This window comes from Diadema antillarum, unplaced genomic scaffold (assembly GCF_040938485.1).
Source record: "Diadema antillarum isolate AM-2024a unplaced genomic scaffold, OU_Dant_1.0 scf00000041, whole genome shotgun sequence".
In the NCBI taxonomy this organism is placed as follows: domain Eukaryota; kingdom Metazoa; phylum Echinodermata; class Echinoidea; order Diadematoida; family Diadematidae; genus Diadema; species Diadema antillarum.
In genome coordinates, this window is record NW_027270930.1 from 302,915 (window position 1) to 324,905 (window position 21,991).

Consider the following 21,991-nt stretch of genomic DNA (forward strand, 5'->3'; position numbering starts at 1 on the left):
TTCTGGGTAAACTTTCATGTGAAGCGTGCCTATCAAGTCACCACTTGACTCACCTGCTGGCAGTGTAATAATGCGAGCAGAAAGTGGTAGACATTTTCTTCTGCTGCAGCTACTTTTACTGCCGAAATACTCGGCTTTGTCACCACACACTACCACCAGTTATTCGGCGAGACACACGTTGTGTATTGGAATATAAATGGACTTTTGCACCTTCCTGAATTTAGTAAGTGTCTGACCGTTGTTGAAATCGTGACATCGCTAACGTTAGACAGTCGGCGTTAGTTTTAGGCTTGCGTATGCGTGATTTCATGGGTTCAATGTTCGATGGAATATGTTGGCTGTGGGGAAAAATGTGGCTTCGAAATTTTTGCTTGCCCGATTCCATTGACTGCGCCCATGAGTACAAATTTGACGACCATGACAATACGACATTGCCAGGGGAGTTCTGCTCAACTACAACATCTTTTCGGTATTTGATTATCGCTATTTAAATGCCTTCCGCCGGCAGGAAATTGTCCGTAGTAAATATTACGAACGACAGTTACCAAACCGAGGCATCTCCGAGTCTCGCAATTTCCGAGATTTCTTGCCAGTCCACATGACAAGTCCGCTAACGCAAGATCTAAAAATTAACGCACAGTAACGATCTGTAACGCACAGTAACGATCTGTAACGATCTGTAACGATCATTCACGCACGGTGATCGTTAATTTTGTAACGCAGAAAGATTAACGCAGTACCGATCGGCGCTTGCGTTACACGTAAATTTAACGCAAAGTTTATTTTGGTATATACTGTATCTTTGTTTCGTGCTTACTGTCTGTGACACTGTGCAGCCAGCTATTAAACACAACATGTACTACTGTAAACGTCAATATTTTCGCGCGATTAATTTTTCGCGCTGAGCGGCTCGAAAACATATTCGCGGGTTCTTAAATTCGCGCTCGGCAGCAGGTTAATACACAGTCGCTGTTTTCATCCAGCGATGCCAGCGTACGATAAGCGACGTAGTGAGCGGCGCGAGTGCGAGTACAAGCGCTCAACTACATAGTACAACCGCTATGACATGTATTCTACTCGATACATGTACTGTAGGACTAGTACTGTAGTCGCGGGGATGTAGCACACCAATCGGCCGTGGGCTCGGTGCGTGCGGTGCGTGCGATGATACTGCTATATGCGTAAACATGTCTGTACTACGTAGCAGTATCATCGACAAAGCGCACCAGGCCGTTCAAAATGTGCATAGAAAATTGCGAAGATATATTCGCGCGTTTTTGAATTCGCGCTAGCCGAACGTAGCGCGAAATCCGCGAAAATTTCCATGTTTACAGTATGTAAATTAAAGATAAGTAATGGTTTACTAAATTTCTAGAATCTGATTTGTAATGCATAGACATGATTGTGGCCAGTCTTTGGTCTATATATTCAAGTATTCCCAGTGTAGATGAAAATACCGCCTTGAAATTGCTGTGTAATGTGTACCGTACTTGACTAGTCATTTCATTCAGATTCAGGCTGCAGAACCTCTCTACATTTGGTTCATTGAAATGGCGCAACACAAATTGCAAGTTCACATCTCTATATGTTCGCAAATCAATGAGACATGTCATGAAAACTACAGACTGTGCAATATCCCCAAACTATGTGTATAAAGCATCACTGTCACATATCATACAGTCTACCACTCGTTGAACCATGCACAAATCCACCTTACATAATTTATACAGATGAATATGGGAGAGGAGGACGGGAGAGATGTGGTAGGATTTGTGGATGGATACAGTAGCTTGATCTTCATATTTCGCAATTGCTTTGCGTAAGACTTCCGGATGCATTCCGTCTTCAATTACCAGCACTGTGCACATACAAGCTCATTTGACATTTGTGCATCGCTCTACAAATCAAATTTATCGGGAGTGGATGGGGAATCCTGAAGCTATTGCCTTGTTTTCAGACTCTAGTAGGTTTTTTTTTTTCATGTCTAAGGATCACGACATTGAGGGCTTCTGCCAAGTGTTAAATGTCTTTAATGTAATTGCTTCATTGATGCATCAAAGACATTAGATTATTGGAATTCATAAATTTGTTAAAATGTAGTTTCCATAACCTGTGTATATTTCAAAGCATAATTTAGAAGCACTTAAAAAAAAGAATGCATTAAGACATAATGGTTTCAGAGTGGTTGAAGAATGGAAAGACTACAACAATAGAAGGCTCGTTTCTCACAATGGATACTGTGCTATTAAAGAGGAGAGCATGATGGTGAATTTCCTTTTAATATACACATGTACCTGAAGAGCCACTTAGGTGCAACAGAATTGATCCTGAAATCATGCATTTGCTGTATAACACTTTCTATGAATCATAAAGGGTGCCTGTGAATATCAGTGTGCATACAACTTACTTTTTATGAGATAGAAAGTATTATAACTAGTGTCATTAACACCTCCATTGAATGTGTGCTTTTGCATAATTGCGATATACCAACATTAATATGACATTTGAAGGGGCAGCTATTTTCTTTAAAGTTTATCACATGTCCAAATGAGTACATGTGAACATTGATATTGTGAACTTACAGTTGCCAAGAAAGGACAGTAATTTAAGAGAACTATATTTTGTTCTTGTTTTTGTTTTCTTTCTGGAATTCCTTTATGGAGTAGTTCAGGTGTGCAGTTAAAGTAAATGTCATGCCAGCACATCAAGATAATTGTGGCAAATGATAGAGGGCTTTTCTGTGGTTTTCAGATAAAATTGAACTGTACTGTATTTCAGTGGACCTTGTGTTTTTGTTGTAGGTCCATGATTGACCCAAGGTCCTTGACCGTGCCAAAAGTGACATTGCAGTGTATGTACATTGTAACTAATTCCCCAATGGGTGCAGGGTTAATGACTGTGTACAGTAAAGCACAGTGTTGTACCGCAGTCCTTGCAATGTGTACCATGGTAAACATTGTATGTTGCGAAGATGTGACGCTGCAAACTGTACATAAAATTTGTGTTCATCTGTAGCCATGACCTGTGGATGCATCATACGTACAATGTACACATTGTAGAACACACACTTTGTGTCTGTTCCAGTCATCGGCTGTTCCCACTAATCTCTGCCTGTGTGTGCTACATGTATTATATGGGCAAGCACACTCAGAAAGCAAACACAGAGAGGCTTTAGTCAGCCACCAGTAAACATTTCAAGGTTCGTCCCCTTACCTTGCCTCTGCATTCTGCAGCATGAACTAGGTCATTACCAAGCTCGCGGCTGTACTTATGAATGAATTTTGTGTGGTATCTTGTCATTCTATCACAGATACTGGGAGACAAATCTGTAGTGAAGACAACTTGAGGCCAACTGCAAGATATCAAGTTCGCGTGGATGGTGTCTTTCTATTGCAACACCAGCAACTGCCGTGAGTTATTATACAGGTGAGATTTTGTGTGGTCTGTACTTCATGACAACAGGTCTCATTCAGCAGCAGTTTCGTTCTCATGGTTTCCTTTGCTATGCAAAATTCACTTGATGTCACAGAGATTTGGAATATATAATGTTAAAAACTTCAAAATTCTATTGCAAATGTAATCAGGATACACATCTGTATGTATATTGAAACAATTCTACAAATGATCGAAATGCTTTTAAAATACAAATGAGCTAGAATTTGAGTTGTATTTTTTGTGTATGTCGGATGTGTCAGTTTTGTTTCAAGCACGTCTTTTCCTATAAAATGTGTTGCAAATGTTTACCTTAGAATAAACTCCCGCACAACCACACGCCGTTAATTTCAAGAGCTTTTACAACTTGTCATGTTATCATTGTTGTTGTTTTTTACAACTCCCAATCTATTGAATAGGAAGTTATTTTATAGTGACATACATGTGTACACTCGATTCAGTGGAATTACTACAACTGTGCTCTGCATGCAGTTCTCTGCATGGTGGTGTGTGAAGTTGATTGACGATGACAAAGCTGTTGGCATGCAGGAAACGTGCATTCCATACTGTGGATCCTGCGAGCGAAGGGAGTCGTGAAGGGTCGTCAAGCACTGATTGATTGCTGGCGACACCGGGGCTGTGGGACCTGAAGAGCCTTGTTTGAATTACCTCAAGTTCAGTCTCTCTGTTTTGGCGTGTTATAGGAGCAGATACTCGAAGACAGTTTATGATAATGTGTGTCAGATAGGTAGCACATTCTCTCTGAGCTCCTCACATTTGGATGTAATTTTTTTCTTGTTTTCTACTTTAAAATGTTATTATTTTCCTTCAGTTGCCTGTAAATTATGAAGAATTGTGTAATTATTGTGTGTGTGTGTGTGTGTGTGTGTATGTGCGTGATGATAGAAAACAGGATTTGAAATAAAAAGATCAGATATGAAAGGACAGATGCATGAAGAAGAATGATTGCTCTGACCAGTTTCTCATGGCTACTACAAATACTCTTTTGTGGGTTTTTGAAGAATTCCTTGTAAGCAAAATAATTTATTCCACTAGATGCACTTGATTGACTTTGTCATTGCAAGTAGTGACTGTCGTGAACAGCATGATTTTGCTAAAACTTTTCAATCTTGTGACGTTTCAATGAATTGCCACAGATACACAACAAATTTTTGTGGAATACCCAACAACATGTTCTTCTGTGATAGACTGTCAGCTGGTATTTTACTTAGAATGAATTGACCTCGCTGTGGTCTATATGGATGTCGTACAATCTGCTGTGACCAAAAACTTGCTATATTCTGCGTGAGGGTCATCAGGGATATATTCACTTTTATTTTTAGCTCACCTGAGCCAAAGGCTCAAGTGAGCTATTGCGATCGCCCTTCGTCCGGCGTCCGTCGTGCGTCGTGCGTCGTGCGTCGTGCGTCGTCCGTCGTCCGTCGTCCGTCGTCCGTCGTCCGTCGTCCGTCGTGCGTCGTCCGTCGTGCGTCGTGCGTAAACTTTTTACATTTTCATCTTCTTCTTGAAAACCCCATGACCGATTTTCATCAAACTTGGCAGGTAGCATCCCTAGGGGGTTAGGAACTCAATTTGTTAAAATGGGCACTATGCCCCACCCAGGGGGCCCCCAGGGGGGCCCAAACCCCCCAAAATTAAGGAATCTGTAAAAATCTTCTTCTCTAGAACCAGAAGTGATTGAGCGAAGTTAATACTATGAGTTAGTACATTGATGACTGTAGTTTCAAGTTTGTTCATGGCAGAATCAGGGGTGCCCCCCTTGGGACCCAGGGGAGGGGGGTGGGGAAGGGTTCTAATGGGGCCTAAATTGTACATTTTCATCTTCTTCTTGAGAACTCCATGACCCATTTTCACCAAACTTGGCAGGTAGCATCCCTAGGGGGTTAGGAACTCCATTTATTAAAATGGGCACCATGACCCACCCAGGGGGCCCCCAGGGGGCCCAAACCCCCCAAAATTAAGGAATCCGCAAAAACCTTCTTCTCTAGAACCAGAAGTGATAGAGCTAGGTTAATACTATGAGTTAGCACATTGATGACTGTAGTTTCAAGTTTGTTCATGGCAGAATCAGGGGTGCCCCCCTTGGGACCCGGGGGGGGGGGGGGGGGGGGTGGGGGTGAGGAGGGGTCCTAATGGGGCCTAAATTGTACATTTTTATCTTCTTCTTGAGAACCCCATGACCCATTTTCACCAAACTTGGCAGGTAGCATTCCTAGGGGGTTAGGATCTCAATTTGTTAAAATGGGCACCATGCCCCGCCCAGGGGGCCCCCAGGGGGCCCAAACCCCCCAAATGAAGGAATCTTTAAAAATCTTCTCTAGAATCAGAAGTTATAGAGCTGAGATAATACTATGAGTGAGTACATTAATGACTGTAGTTTCAAGTTTGTTCATAGGAGATCCAGGGGTGCCCCTCTTGGGGGTAGGGGGAGGGGGGTGGTTGGAAGGGTCCAAATGGGGGCCTGAATTGTACATTTTCATCTTCTTCCTGAAAACCTCATGATGGATTTTTGTCAAACTTGGCAGGTAGCATCCCTAGGTGGTCAGGATCTCAATTTATCAAACTGGGCACCATGCCCCACCCAGAGGGCCCCAGGGGACCCCAATTCCCCCAAATTAAGGAATCTTGAAAAAATTGGGCCCTTATTGTACATTTTCATCTTCCACTTGAGAATGCCTCGTCAAATTTTGGTAGAGCTGTGAATAATTTAGATTAGTGATTGCGTGAAAGGTGAACTTGCGATACTCAGGTGAGCGCTAGACCCGCGGGTCTCTTGTTAAACTCAAAAGAGTTTAGCTGTGTCTCCACTTGCATTCTAGGCAGAGGCTAGCTGATTTACTGGCTGATAGAGACAGAGTGAAGGCATGCATTGAATTGAAGAGATTGTGTGGACGATTGCGTGGGAAGACCAGAGTAATGCAGTTTGCTACAATTTGCGTGTAGTCTCATCGCTGGGAAAGATTGACGGAACAGGAGACAAACGATAACACGGGGAGGCAGGAAGCCAGTCGTGCATATGAAATTTTGCTGTTTTTGGTATAAAGAATTTTGAGGGCAAGTCAAGACCAACCCAGCGTCGCTCGGATGTGATTTATCTTGGAAGGGTGCACGCCAATCGGTCCCCTCCATCAAACATTCAAGAGCCAGAGTGCCGGATACTCGCATGCGCTTCACTTGTTGTGAAACGCAAGAGGCGCTGTGCTGTATACGAGGGAGTGTGTCGCTATTAAAGTCCATGAGATGTCAACTATTGGCAGACACACACACTAACACACAAAAAGAGAAAAGAGAGAGAAAAAAACAACAACAAGTGGAGCTGTAGGTGGCAAGGCAGTCATTGGGTAGCAATTGAGGGAATAGGTTTTATTTGCTGACTGCAAGGATGGCTGTGCGCGAGAGCGGCAAGAGGCACATAATATATTAGCCGCGGTGCCGCTCTATGTTTACCTGCCAACCAAATCACATTGAACTGAGTGAAGGTGCTATGCATTGCTATTATGTGTGATGGTACATTGTACATCATGTATAGGTAGATTGCATGGACTGCCACGCACTTCACACATGGCAGCGTGAAGCACATAATGCCAAATGTGCCAGATTCTATGACTGCACCACATAGAGGTGTGTTGAGATTTAAGATCTTTAAATGTGTTTGCTTGAAATAATATGGATTTCGTCACTGGAAAACAAAATTTATTTTGATGTACATGGTACATTGTATATGTCCATCAATCACTGAATTAGAATGCATGACAAAGTACATGTAGTTCCTCCATTACTTACATGTAGTTCCTCCATTACTTACATGTAGCAACTCATTATTTTGAATCTTATTGAGATTATTGTTGCTCTGCCATCCATTGTCAATATTCCTTTATGGTTTGTAATAGTATTGATAACGAGCGTGATGAGGACTATTGGATGATAATAATAATACCGCTGATAATGATAATGTTGCCCATGATTAATAATGAAATGATTGCTATTATCAGCATTATTACAATGATAACCATGATTATCATCACCACCACCACCATCGTCATTGTCATTGTCGTCATCATCATCATCATCATCATCATCAATGATATCAATAGTAATGAAGTAAAATTCACATGTGTTCTGTTTGGCCCATATGCATCCATTGATTGGACAATTCTCATTCTGAAGACACATCCCTCTGTGTGTGATTCTTTGATTTTAGAAAGACAACATGAATGTGTGGACTTTATAAACCAGCGCTTACTACTTGTAATAGCCTCACCTGGTACAGAGACTCCAACCCAAAGCACCTTCTGATCTCGAGATTCTCCCGCCTGAAACCCATAGCAAACGGGAGACTCCAACTTGATGTGTGCGAAGCGCGAAGTTCCTAGGGTTCTAGATGCTCTCTGGTGCTATTTAAGGCTTATTTTTTCAACATACGATAGCAATAAGTAAGAAATCCTTTCCAACGGGAGACACAGCCAGGGCGTGAGAAATTAAATCTCAAGCGGGAGAACGGGAGATTTTGCAAAAATGGGTTTTCGGCGGGAGATCTCCCGTCGAAAACGGGAGAGTTGGAATCTCTGCTGGTAGGGTAAATGTGCAGCACAAATTATATGTCATTTGGGTGAAGGACAGGTCTTGTCCATGGAGAGGGAGAGAGTGAAGGAGAAAGGGACAGATAGAGGGAGAGAGAAGTTATTGTGATGTCATTTCCTGTTTGAGCGAGGACCTGGGCAATTCTCCAATGATGGGCAAATTTCTGAAATCAAGTCTCTCATTAGCCTTTTGACAAGACCCCCTCACTGTATGGGGACGAGCGAATGGGGTGCTGTATTAGTGAGCCCAGATAGTGAGAGGGCCTTGTCAAAAGGCTACTGTAGTCTCTCACACATGTATGTGCTCCCTGGTTTAATAGATCTTTCTGTGGTTTAAGGTGTGAAAATACATTTTGTGAGTTCGCTTTTTTTTATTTCTGTTTCTGTGAATGATGGAATATATGGATTGCATTGCCATGTATTTAATAGACATGCCATGTTGGCAGAAACATGGAAGCTTGCTTATAGTTCTGTTAAACAAATGTTCGTGTGCATTTTGATTTCGCAAATTTTGTGAGAGCCAAGATTCACGAAATTAGAATGCATGCGAAGGCTCTTTCTACACTATATGCAGTGAATGCCAAAGGCACTTCACGAAAATTTCATGCCGTGAAAAAGGCCGTCGGCTCCAATTCGCGAAAATTTCATGCCGCTAAAATATCATGCTTTACAGTAAAGTTGGAATTTGCTATTCCTTCTAAAATATCTTACATACACTGTGCATATTTGGAAATGTCTGGACAATGTACTGCGATGCTATCCTGGTACAGAAATTTCATCAACTCTTACTGAGTATCTAATCTCTTGGATGTACAAATCTAAGTGATGTATGTCACATTCACAAATTTAATGTAAGATGTATATTAATCTGCATGTTTTGTTTTGAATGAATGGTTATATACTGCAAGGGAAACCATTTTGTGTTTTGAAAGCTGTACCCTGGCTCTGTGAGAAAGACCTACAGTGTAGACTTCTGCTAGTTTCAGTTATAAATGACAGTGTCCCTCTCCCGTATTAACTGCATTTAATTTCCTGTGCTGTAGCTTATTAAATGAATGTTTCCATCTGAAATTACGAATGTTTCTTCAGTCTTTATTAAATGCTAGGGTAATAGAAGAATGTAGGGATGAGCACTACTGTAACAGTAACTGAATTAATTGATTTCCTGTAGATTGCATTTGTGTAGCAGTTGTGAAAAGGAGATGCATTTGTAGTGTTACAGTCAGTTTAACTTCTTTTCAAGACTTACCCCCTGTTCAGACGCAAGCCAGTTTATACCGAAACTCGATAAAGAAATGATGTAAATCATCGTATAGCCGACAGGCCGTTCAGACGCTAATTTTGACCATTCCGGAAAAACGTCATATAGATGTGCAGTTTCCCACTGCACATGTTGTTATGGTCATGAGTGACAGGTACAAGGCCATCTTTCGTGCTCGCTCCTATTAAGCCCCGTCCAGTTATACCGTTCTATGGTCGCCATACGTTCAGACGCACAGTAGAATCAATGGAATGCTGATTCATTATCGAGTTCTAGTTCGAAACGATGCTCTGACCGTCGTTACGCTATACAATTGTACGTCGTTTCGTTAGTCATAGTCAGACATATAAATTCATCGTATAGCTGTACCGTTATAGTATAATTTTTTTTTTTTTTGGGTCTGAACACCCTGTCAGTGCGTTCTTCTTGTACATGGTGAACTGCAGTAACGTATCATGTAGTTTACTTGAGTACTCTGCATCTACAAGCTTGTAGATTCATATTTGAGTCTTTGCTGCTACTGCATGTACATGTGAGATTTGTATTCATCAAATTCTTATTTCTAACCCATGTATACATGTAATTGCTTTCAATCAGAGCAGCAGGCTTACAGTGTCCATGATATAGATGACTGATGACAGTTTGTAGGTACATTGTATGATATACATACTGCATGATCATCATGAGGTGCACTTGATATGTACGTACTGTATTCTCTGGTTGATCCAAGTGCCGATAGAAACTGAAATGTTGACTGTAGTTTATCATTAATGCTATGTGCAAAACTCAACAATAATCATCCACACGTAGATGATTATTGTTGAGTTTTGCATAAAACTATGGAAACCAGCATTATTGCATCATCACTCGATTTTAATACTCCCACACTCCTACCCTCTTCACTCGCAAATCTTTGGAGAAATTAGTATTTGCTGGAGTCACGGATTGCGTTTAGCTAGCCATGAATCAAGGTTTGCAGTATTAGTTTCAATGTAGTTTAAAGATAGAAAACAAGAAATACATATATTCTATGTAATTAAATAAATTTTTAATATCTAAAGGTACATGCTGTAACAATCATACAGAGCAATCTTCTCACAGAATGGTGTTACCCAGTCTTTTGCAAAGGCATTGGTATGGCTTGTTTAAACGGTGTAGCATCATATGGCATGTGATACCTGCCTATTCAGCAGGTGTTTATGGCAGCGTGTAAACAGTTGTTGATCATATTCCCTTGCATTCTTTCATGAAATTGTGTCCTCACATAATGACAATGGCTCTCTCCTGTACTGAGGTGCACCCTCCTGGGTAATATGCCTCCAGTTTGATGCAGGAGGTGTGCATCTTATTAGGTGCGATGAATGACGTTCCGCCACACTCCCCTCTCTGGCCAACGAGGGGGCCCTACAGGAGGAGATTTCTGCGGGATCCTCCTCTCCTAGCCTACCTTGCAGACTGTAATGAGCTCCTTTGCTACATGCCCTGTCCAGGAATGTGTCAGCCTATTGAGCAGCTAAGGTTTAAATCTGTACATTATGCATAATGTATGATGCTATTTAAGAAATTTGCATATTATATGCATGAACATGCCAGGTTGTTAGAGTCTCTGTTCAAGATCGATGTACAGAACTGTATGCAAGGCAATGATATTCCTACCAATAGAAGATAAAATTGAGCCTGGAAGCCAGGCTATTTCAATCTGCCAGCTTTTTAGCTGCCATAGCCTCTTGGCCATGGACGACCTAATGCTCAATTTGCCTGACCCGTGAATAGGAAAGGCCACAAAAAACTCTGGGCAAATGCGCGAAGTGACCCAGTGTCCCAGAAATAGAATGCATTCACCTCAGTTGCTCCAAAGACTCTGCAGCCAATTTTCTTCTGTGCACCTCGAGAGAGGCACTGTAGCACAAGTTACTTGGGAGAGATTGGTTTTTGATCAAGATCCTTTGGACAGAGCCAGCATTATTGGCCAGAGTGGATAAAAAGTGAAAAACATTCAGACATTAAAGACTTTCTTCTCACAAATATTCAGTGGGCATACATGAACAAATGGAAGGGGTAAAAAACATTTACTGTAGTTATACATGACTACGGTGGTATGCGTAGAGCATGCTGTAATTTGGTTTCTTATGACAAACTGCACGTGACGAGGTTTTGATAGAATCATAGAATTGAGCCAAAGGTTACTGGTACCCTATTACATAATTGTAAAATGCTAGGATTTATTGAGGTAACAATATCATAACAAATGTGTACAATACCTGCATATTGCATGTATACAAGTGACTTTTGTTTTATTATGATAGCATACTGATTACAATGAATAGAATACATATATGGAACCAAGCTGGCAATTGCAGGGTCAGGTATTAGCTATTTGTTTGTTTGTTTCTATCTTGGGGGGTTTGTTTGTTTGTTCGTTTTTTGTGGGTCTTTTTTTTTTATCAGTGGGAGGGGTTGAGTCTTCAGATACATGTAGAACTTCATCAATGAGAACTAAAGGTTTGTGTTGTTTACCTGTATTCTTTTCCAGGATGTAATAATAGAGAAAAAGGGTTTCAAGTATTAGCCACAAATTGATATTATTTCTTTCATTGAGATCTTACTTTGGTTCATAATATTTTATATACATGTTAGATGATACGTTTTTAAACTTAATATTCATGAGTTTCATAAAGTTATAAAGCTTGTACAAGAATTTTTGTATGTGCAGTTATACTTCCAATTACTTATGAATATGTTGTCATGTGCAAGGTGTATGTTTTTGTTTCCTAAGCTGTATGGGGCTTTAAATAATAATGAAAGTGTGTGTCTGCCAGCTGCTGGATATGCTGGGCACGGTGTTATCGCTTCCGTCCTAGTGGAAATCCTGAAGGGATTGGGCTGGTTCCGGCAGTGGGGGAAGAGAATGGCTTTTAGAGAGCTTCGGAACTTCCTGAGGATGTCATGTACGGTATATTGACTTCAAGTTCATGCGCATCTTTTCATGAGAGGAAATGCAGGCACCTGAAACAGAAGAACACCCAAGCTGGCCTGCAAAGCAGGGTTTGCTGTGAAGATGTGCGCACTGCGCCTCGTGCAACGTGTACAAGTCCACACGATGCCGAACTTTTCTTTTACCTGTAGTACATAGTTGCAGTCATGGAAGAATTACCAATGAATATAATGCTGTATGATGACGAGGTAAATATCGGCATATTTCCTTGCTGATAACAACCAGTGCAAGATTCAGCACAGCACACCCTGGACCCATGAAGCAAAAGTGATTTGGTCTTAAGTGGTTGATATGGGCATCAAGGCATACATTATACGTGTATATTGTATAGCATACAATATCTTTTTATACTTGAACGTTCAGTTTTTCAGTGGCAGTGTATACTGCATGCGCATATGTATTACCTGCTCCCACCCCCTATTCCCAAAAGGGGATGAGGGATAATGAGAGAGGGGGATGGGGGGGGGGGGGGGGTGGGGGGGGGGTGGGAGGGGGGAGAGGAGTAGGATAGGGACTAGCCTTTTTGAGCGGTGTTCCCACTCAGTCAAAGCTTATCGCATTTTTGAACATTGTGAATTGATACAACAGGCTGGAGGCATGAAAGCCACATGGCCTGGTTACTCTTATTTACACGCCTCATTTACAATCCCGTCAGAGTCTCTGATCTAAACAATTAATTGTAGGTGGCCTTGTCAAGTGCACGTACCACTGGTGCCCACTCTCATCAGCCCCCTAAACCCATTATCATGCCCCAGTCTGTCGCGGTATGTGATCAATACCTTTGTGTGTCCAACAGTGTGGTATTACCGTGTGTCGCTTCATCAAAAGCAGTGAAGGGGAATAGCATTATCGCCCTAAACACTGAATCACAATAGCTTTGTCCCGCACGGCACTTTCTGTACAGGAAACCAATGCTACACATTCTGTGGCACCAGTCATTATGAAAGAAGTTCCCCCCCCCCTCAAAAAAAAAATGATAATAATAATAGTAATCAGAATTGATTCTGTTTGCAATTTCACTTTCCATCCTGCCATTTTCGAGTTCATACTTGCACCAAATTTACGTGACTAGTGCACAGTTGATATCACATGATAATGCAGGGCCATATTTTGATATTGACTTTGGGTGGATGTGAATGATGCCTGCAGTGGATGCCATATCATGCAGCCCGTAATTGGCTGATTTTGTGATTTGTCCGTGCACTTGTCCATGCACCTGTCCAAATGTACATTTTAAAGGATCGGAAGGTTCCTAGATGAAGAGCGATATATCAGTTTTGTAGAAATTAATCGCAGTTAGTGTGGAGAAAAGCTCAGTAAAATCACCGTAAGCAGTGTGTAGCAAGTCTTTGTGAACGAGACTGTGAAGTCATGACGTCAGAAATGATATCTTTTTTGGAGAGTGCGTAATTATCGATGTCAATACTAATAGCAAATGAATGAAAGTCTACAAGACATGGTATAATGCTATTAGTGTGTGTGTGTGTGTGTGTGCCATATCTACAGTATTTTACACCATCATACTCAAGTACAAAAGCCTGTTAAAATACAGCTATTATGTTTCAGCAAGAAGAGTGCACAGGTTAGCATGTACTTGACAGTCATAAGAATGAACCTGCTACTGTGTATTAAAACAGTGCATACAATCATTGAGTGAGAAAAATGCTCGCAGACCTACAATGTGTCTATCCTGTGATAGCTGACAACTCTCTTGCTTTTTACTTCTCCTTCCATTACAGTGGTATATTCTCATTATTATACAAGCCCTTATTGAATATTGTTTTATGATTACATTTCTCCAAGGACACTGTAGTGTTCATGGTCTGCAACAGGTGTCATATTCAGTTTCCACTGGTCCAGAGGAAAAAAAGAAAGAAAGATGGTCATGAAATCCCTAGGTTGTTATGAAACCTTTTTGTACAATAATTTAAGGTTTTTCTCTGTCAATTCATTTAGCATTTCTTAACCAAAGCTGGAGAAGCGTACGAAAGGAAGTCTAGGAGTGTTCCCATGATAAGTTTGTGATCAGCCAGGCGAGATGGGACGCAGGAAATGGTTATGGCATGTCCGTCTTTATCCCCCAGTCTGATTGTCTTTGACGTGTGTGTTTGTGTGGGAAGGGAAGTTTAAGGAACCATGCTCAGGTAGACAAGAAGTGCAGAGCCTCCTTGCTCGTAAACATGCAAGGAAGGAGGAGTGTTGTCCAAACGGTCGTTACAATGAAATGCATCCCACGCAAGCCCTGTTCGGGATGAATGCCTGCCACGCACCATTCGCTGCTTTGTCAGACAACTGAACGTGGTGTGACCTCATAGGAAGCCTACACATTGCCAATGCCTTTTCAGTGTCCCATGAAAAGTTTGTTTAATTCCTCTTTAATAGCCTAGAGGGGGTGTTCTTATAGGAATATAGAGAAGAAAGAAATGAAACATTACAAGGAACATGATAGTTGCAGTTGAAGGTAATCTGCCCCCCCCCCCTGATAAAAAAAAAAAAAAAAAATCTTTTCTGCTTGCAGATTACTCTAAATCATTCACAGAAGTTGACAGAGATTGTTTTCTCACTCATGAAAGAATTTGTTTGTATACATGTATGTGTCTGGCTATCTTATACAAGTCAATCTTTCCCACAAAAGCAATTTTGATTCATATTTCTGCAAGACATGCTTCTTAATCACATCTGGCCATCTGTGCTCTTACGGTTTCATCCAATTTGGTTTCTCTTGCTTCTGTATGTACATTAGCAGCCTACATAGGTTTGACCTGTAAAACATAACTGAGAGGTCAAGAGTACAAGTAGCTTGCTAGTGCATTTACTTTCTTATGCACTAGCATGTACGTTGAGAGTTGTGTTTGATTGACAGGGCCATTGAGTTTGTGGTGTAGCTATTAAATCATTTGGAGATAGTGGTCAGTGAGGAAATTTGCTTCGGCATGGTGATACTTAGTAACCTCAGACATGTTTAGGAACATATCGCATAGATACTCGATCACAAACCAGTGCTTATTTATCTGAAATCCATCCCGGGTTCCTCTTCCACGGAAAGCAATTGATAAAACTCTGTCAGAGCACAAAAATAGCTGCTCTTCCATAACAGTTGTAAAGAAAAGTGTATATCCACATCCTTTTAGTCATGAACTCCCTTTCCATTTTGTACAAACTGAGAGTTGTGTCAGGGATTAAATACTGATGTAGTTTTTCACTTTCCCTGTGCTCTTGTTGCCTGCAGGACTACCTTTGCTGTCGACATGCCCACATAGATCCAGCCAATGATGGAGGATCACAGTGGCGGCCAGAGGGTCGCCGATTATTTTGTCGTGGCCGGCCTGACGAAGACGTCGCGGCCGCTGGAGGAGGAGATCCAGAGCGAGGGCCCGCGCAAGCCCCCCAAGAACCTCGCCCCCATCACGGATGTAGCGATCATCATCAAGAGTCAGGGGGAAAAGGTGGGTATCTGTCCTCATAGTCTTTCTCAGGAGAGGCCCGTGCATTCTCGCTGTGAAACATGGTGACATTAGGTATTTACAATGCTGGGAGGTGTCCATTCACACGCAGTGCAATAAAGAAATTGTGATGTTACAAGTTATGCAAGTTTTTAGCTATCTTAACCCGTTGAGGACGAGTCCCGAGAATACTTGGGCAGGTGTCTATGGGAAATTATGCGTGTTATAGCAAAATCAATCCATCGTCAATGGGTTAATGAGCACGAGCAATTGCCTAAAAAGTGGCAGTGTGTGTTGTGCTGCTATGGCCATGATGTAACATCAGCTGAGGGGTGGGAAAAGGTGGGTATCTGTCCTCATAGTCTTTCTCAGGAGAGGCCCGTGCATTCTCGCTGTGAAACATGGTGACATTAGGTATTTACAATGCTGGGAGGTGTCCATTCACATGCAGTGCAATAAAGAAATTGTGATGTTACAAGTTATGCAAGTTTTTAGCTATCTTAACCCGTTGAGGACGAGTCCCGAGAATACTTGGGCAGGTGTCTATGGGAAATTATGCGTGTTATAGCAAAATCAATCCATCGTCAATGGGTTAATGAGCACGAGCAATTGCCTAAAAAGTGGCAGTGTGTGTTGTGCTGCTATGGCCATGATGTAACATCAGCCGAGGGGCTTGCTGCACTTCTTACGCATGTACTTGTAGCTGTGGGGAGTAACCTTAAATGTAAAGAAGTGATCAGATGAATATGGCTATTTCTGTGGTGAGAGTTCTTATTGCAAAAATCAGGCTCCAGACTGTTACGCATTCTGGTGATGTTTCAGGTGGCTTGTGGCACAGGTGCCAATCAACTCTTACTAGGATTTTTCATTGACAGCGTGAAAGGCCCTAATCGTGCCCTCCACACTTCTTAGCTTTTTGATGATGCCTATTTAGAGCCTGAACCACTTAACTGTTCTTGACGTCAACTGCAATGAAGGATTAATCTCTAGATGAACACTAGGAATGTGTGCATTAACTGACAATGACTATGTAACATGCTGTGCGATTTTTAGAACAGATGGAGAAAAAAAAGAAAGATACAAAGTGATGTAAAAATCAGAGTTCATAAGGCATTACGGTAAACAAATGTACAAGAGGCAGAAGAAGCGCTTAAATCAGGGAGGTGGGACATTGATGTCTTCGTGTGTCAAGTGCTAAAATCATTACTGCCTCTGCACAGGGAATAGCTCGAAGGGCAAAGAGCTTTATGACCCCCCACCCCCCTCCCCCCCCCCCAAAAAAAAAAAAAAAAAAAAAGAGAAAGAAAAAAAAATAAAACAGCAACAAAAAAGAAAAGAAAAGCCTCGTACAACAACAACTACAATGATAACAACAACAAAACAACCCACAATGTTCACTTGGGAGACCATGAAACTTTTTGTAAAATTTTGTACAATTATGCTCTTCGCTGCAATTTGATTTTTGATGGTGTATGAAAACAGTAATGCTGTTCTTAAAACTCCTGTGAAGGTGTGTCTCAGAAAGTACAGACAAACGGGTCAATAACACAGTTTTGTATGTGCAAAAGACATCTGATTTGGAAACTCCGTGTAATTAACTGGATATTTCACCATTTCTCGGGGCTGTCAGTTTCGATTCTAAATTTCGATTTGTCTGTCTTGATTATTTGTAGCAGTTCTTCCAAAATATGCCCTAATTAAAGAGTTAGAGCCATGATTTAACACAGTACAAATTATAGTCTGCCCACTGTTGACATACCCTGTTACCATAATATGCATATATTTGTGACCACTACCTTTAAAGCACTTTGATATTTTTTTCTTTTTTTTTTTAGTCAGTAGAGGAATCACTGTTTGTTTACAGCGGGGGTGGGCAAAGGAGAGGTGAGGGATTAGTAACGTAATCCTATCTTTTAATTCTCTTTCCCCTTGTGCATTGGATTGGAAATGCCTGTGGCATGCATTACCCACATGAGGGTTGTGTCAAGTTATGGGTATCAAGTTTATGGGTTTATCTAAGCAGTTATATATAATGAAAATCACACTCCTGGCAGAATTTGTCTTTTGCCAAATTCTGTTGACGTCATGGCTACATATTTATACCCTTTTGTTTATTATTGTTGTTATTCTATTTTTGCTATTGAATTTTGGGGTTTAGCCAAACATTGTCGAATTTGTGCCGGAAACTAGCATTGACATCATAAATTATGTATAGCAACTGACCATGAGGAGGTAGGGAGTGGGACTTTGTATCACGTTCTACAGAGTCTAGAGCAGAAGTGAGATACATGATGCATGAAAGAAATATTCCTCAAATTAGATTTTGTCACTTTCGTGCACTTCAAATCCTGTCCCCTCATAATGACTGAATCATTTCATTCAGATATCCTAGTGCAGTGTAAATGTGATTTTCAGTGTTTTCTAAATTCATGTCAAGCACATCACAGGGACTGATAACATCGTTATTAAATGCAACATTCTCATCAAAATTACAGAATCTCAATTTTCTCTAATAATATTGGGAAGCAAAGGATGCATATGAGTGCTTTTAAATAGATTATTATTATTATTATCATCAATATTAATATCAATATTATTATTATTATTATTATTAGTATTATTATTATTTCATTTTTATTTTTCCATATACTTAATTTTTACTGTAGAAGATATGACAACTTTCTTTACATTTACCTTGTTATTGCTGTCAGCATCCTGTCAGTGTACAATAATGTCATTATGTGAATGGTGGTTCATAGAGCGTTTGAAAAGTGACCTATACCTTTGTTGTTTTCTTCTTTCCTCCCTCCCTCCCTCCCCCCCCCCCCCCCCCCCCCCCCCCACCCACCCACCCAGGTTCCACCAGGATTCACTTGTGTGGAGACCACACCCTCTGGGCTGGCGGCAGACCTCAATCATGGGAGCATTGCTAGCCCGTCCATCTTCCTCTGCGTCAAGAGGGGCTACGATAAGCCACCTCTGACTGACATTGGGTAAGCCCACAGCCCACCAGGCTGGCCATTAGTGTTTATAGGAAGATTGCACAGTCCTGAATAGTACTGTATTTATTATGGTAATGTTGGATTGACAATGGAGGTAGTAGCCCTCTTTCTTTGCTCACTGGGTGAGGGACAGCTTTCTATGTAGTCCTCATGTTGATATAGACAGATCATCATGTCTAAAAATTGTATATGAGATGCCTTGCCATGCCATTGCCATAGAAGGAATAGAGAACACCAAATGTTGGTGAGTGGCTTGAACATAATAAATCAAGTTTTGTGAAAGTAGTTGCAACATATGATGTTTGGTTTTACAAGGTAAATGCTTCCCAAATCAAAGTTTTAAAATGAGAGAAAGAGAGCGAGAGAAAAAAAAGTCCCAAATAATAGACAATGCCTCCTTCATTACAAAGTGTGTAACAAAGGTTTTGTTTTTAGTTTTTTTGTTTTGATAAAATGTTAAACTATGAACATTTGTAGCATTTTCTGTACATGTTTGCCCTGTGCAGGATTTTGTATGAGGGGAAGGAACGAGTGATGCCAGGGTGTGAGATCGTCAGCAGCACGCCCGATGGACACCCTGCCAATGTCAGCAACCGGATCGGGGTCAACAACCAGCGGGCGTATATCACCTTCCGACGGGCGTCGGAGAGCGCGCCCCACAACGCTTTGGCAGTCGTCGATATCTGCGTCATTCTCATGAACAAGGTGAGAAACTAACTCGCAACAGGCCCCTCTAATATTCGGCGAGATGCAGAAGGACCGTGATTGTGTGTACACTTCAAATAGTGCCCTTTTTTTAGCTCAACAGATATCCGTTCTTGATGCTTGTATGTAGCGATGTAACTGTGTAGTTAAGAATGATGTGATTTGTGATTTGAAGTGTCTGTTTTTGCAACAGTTTTAATGACCTTTGCAGCAGACATCTCCCTCGCAGTATCAGCTAGCTTCTTGGCAATTGCAAAATTCTTGCCAACTTCAGTGGTGGGACACCCACATCCCACAATGAGCATCTGTGTGCTCCAGGCATGAGAGCTGTTGCAGATATTTATGCGCTCTTCATTGTTGAACGTCAGCGCAAATGTCAGTCCACCATCTTGACTGACATGCTTCATTGTGTAATGCTCTACTATGTTTCTCCTCTTGACACAAGAATTTTAATGTTTTAAGTGCGACGAGACAGCAGTACTAGCTTATTTATTACATGCTGGTTTAATATCAGATCGTTTGTACCATGCAAAAAAAGAAACAAAACAAAAAACAACAATTGTCAGCTTTCATACATGTGGATTAACAAGAACGCACAAGTGTGTGAGCTAGGACAAAAACAAAAAAGTCTCTCTGTAAAAGTCACTGTGCTGGGCGTACAGGAAGCCTTCTTCAGCCTGCATACAGATTCTGAAAACATTGTGGGGGCGTGACACCTGTTGAGATGCAGGTGAATTATGTGCTTCCCCAGATTCTTTTTATCTAAAGAGAGATGGGGATGGGGGAGGGGAGAGAAGAGATAGATAGACAGATAGAGTCCACAACATCTTTGAAATGACGTTAAATGCAAATTCCCAAATTGGATTTGTATTGATTTTTACCTCTTTTTTTTTTTTTTTGAGGCGCATCAATCGGAGCCAAGAAGACGTCGAGCTAGTCGATTGTTGATGCATGGATGCAGGGCGGCCAGAAGAAAAATAGAATGTGTTGTTGAGCACGAAAGAAGGAAGGGAAGAAATATGAGATTACATGTGCCTTAAAACAGATCCATCAATATGCAGTTAGATGAACAAATATTACACAACTACACTACTAATATTCTACTTCCGAGAAAAAGAGATATAAACATCTGAGCAATGCATTTTGGAGATACATCCCAAATGTATGGCTCAAGTGAGGCAGATGTAGACTGAAATATAGCATTTCATTTTTTTTTTTTAAATTGCAAACTCATTCACTTGTTTGGTATATTCTTTTCCTGTTTCTGCTCTAATGGCAAAAACGTATTACTGAAGACGTGGCTGTTGTGAATTTTGCTTTTCCACACCATCGCAGGAAATACCATTGCATTTTGTCTCTCTATCAGGTGAAGTTTGTGCAAATTATTTGCTTGTTTTCACAGAGGTATAGGGAAGAGGAGGGGAGAGTTTGATTTGTGTCTTTTTGCTCTCAAGTTTCTGCCTCCCTACCTTGGGTTATATAAGATGCATTAGTTTCTAATGAATTTGGGAGCGGGTGGAGAGAGGAGGAGGGGGGGATGGAGTTGGCAGAGGCGGGGAGGGACTCTGCTACTAATGGATGAATTTTGATTCCAGTCTAATGTGCCTGCCGCATGAACATTTTGTCACGTATGTGAAAACAACACAGCAGAGATCTTCCGGTAAACTTTGAAGACAACACACAAGCAAATGTCAGTGCAGTGCTTTCTTTATCAAAGCACAAAAGCTGCATACTGGTACCGGGGGACGGAATGAAGAATTTAAGCTGGCATCTTTCATCAGGGAAATGGGTTGAGCAATTTGTTACCCTGCGCCAAGCATTCATGCCTGTGTTGACAAGGTGCGGAGAATGTTTGAAAGATTCTTGTGTTTTTGACAAATCTGTCCATGAGCTTGTGTGTTCCGAAATGGAAAGCTGCATCATATTCAAGTTGACTGTAGAAATGTGACCACATTCAAGCAAACATACTTACACTATGATCAGATGGAAAATTAGAGCTATAGATGGAGTTTGCAAAGTTTTCAAATGCTTTCATGATACAGCAATACTCGTCAAAATCACTCACCCATACACTAATAAGATGGAAGTATTTGATGTTAATTCTTTAATTCACCTGCACACAAATATTCACTGAATTTTCCTGTATGCAGTGAATTAGAATATAATGAATAATGTTCTTTACATTACATTATCAAAGGGTTGCAATAACTTAGCAATGGTGACTTTTTAAGATGAGGGATTGTTGTCCCTCATTTGTTGACCAAAAAATTTTGAAATTATGTTTATATATGCAAACCAGTGGAAAAGTAGGACGTACTGTGTCATTTGATTTGCAATTGTGGGAGCAATGAAAATCATGGTTTTTTGAAAACATGGGAAAGTTTACAATTCCACAGCTATCTCATTCTATGTTTGAATTTAGTCAAACATCTACCTTGATCTCACATTATCTCTTGACGTGGACTTGTACACGGAGCAGCATGTCACTCTAAAACGCGTGTAGGTCTCCGTTCTCATGTTGTAGGCCCATGTGTTCGTTTTTATGCTTTCTC

At 41.0% G+C, this 21,991-nt stretch overlaps 1 protein-coding gene across 1 annotated transcript in view; it reads left to right on the forward strand.

The window, feature by feature from the left end:
* Positions 1-21,991, forward strand: part of LOC139712640 (C-myc promoter-binding protein-like) — a 107,753-nt gene that overhangs the window by 21,402 nt on the left and 64,360 nt on the right. The window contains exons 2-5 of the mRNA XM_071624452.1: positions 3,311-3,426; positions 15,519-15,735; positions 18,589-18,725; positions 19,241-19,439. Coding sequence (XP_071480553.1) covers positions 15,559-15,735; positions 18,589-18,725; positions 19,241-19,439 — 513 coding nt within the window. The 5' untranslated portion in view covers positions 3,311-3,426; positions 15,519-15,558. The remainder of the gene's footprint in view (positions 1-3,310; positions 3,427-15,518; positions 15,736-18,588; positions 18,726-19,240; positions 19,440-21,991) is intronic.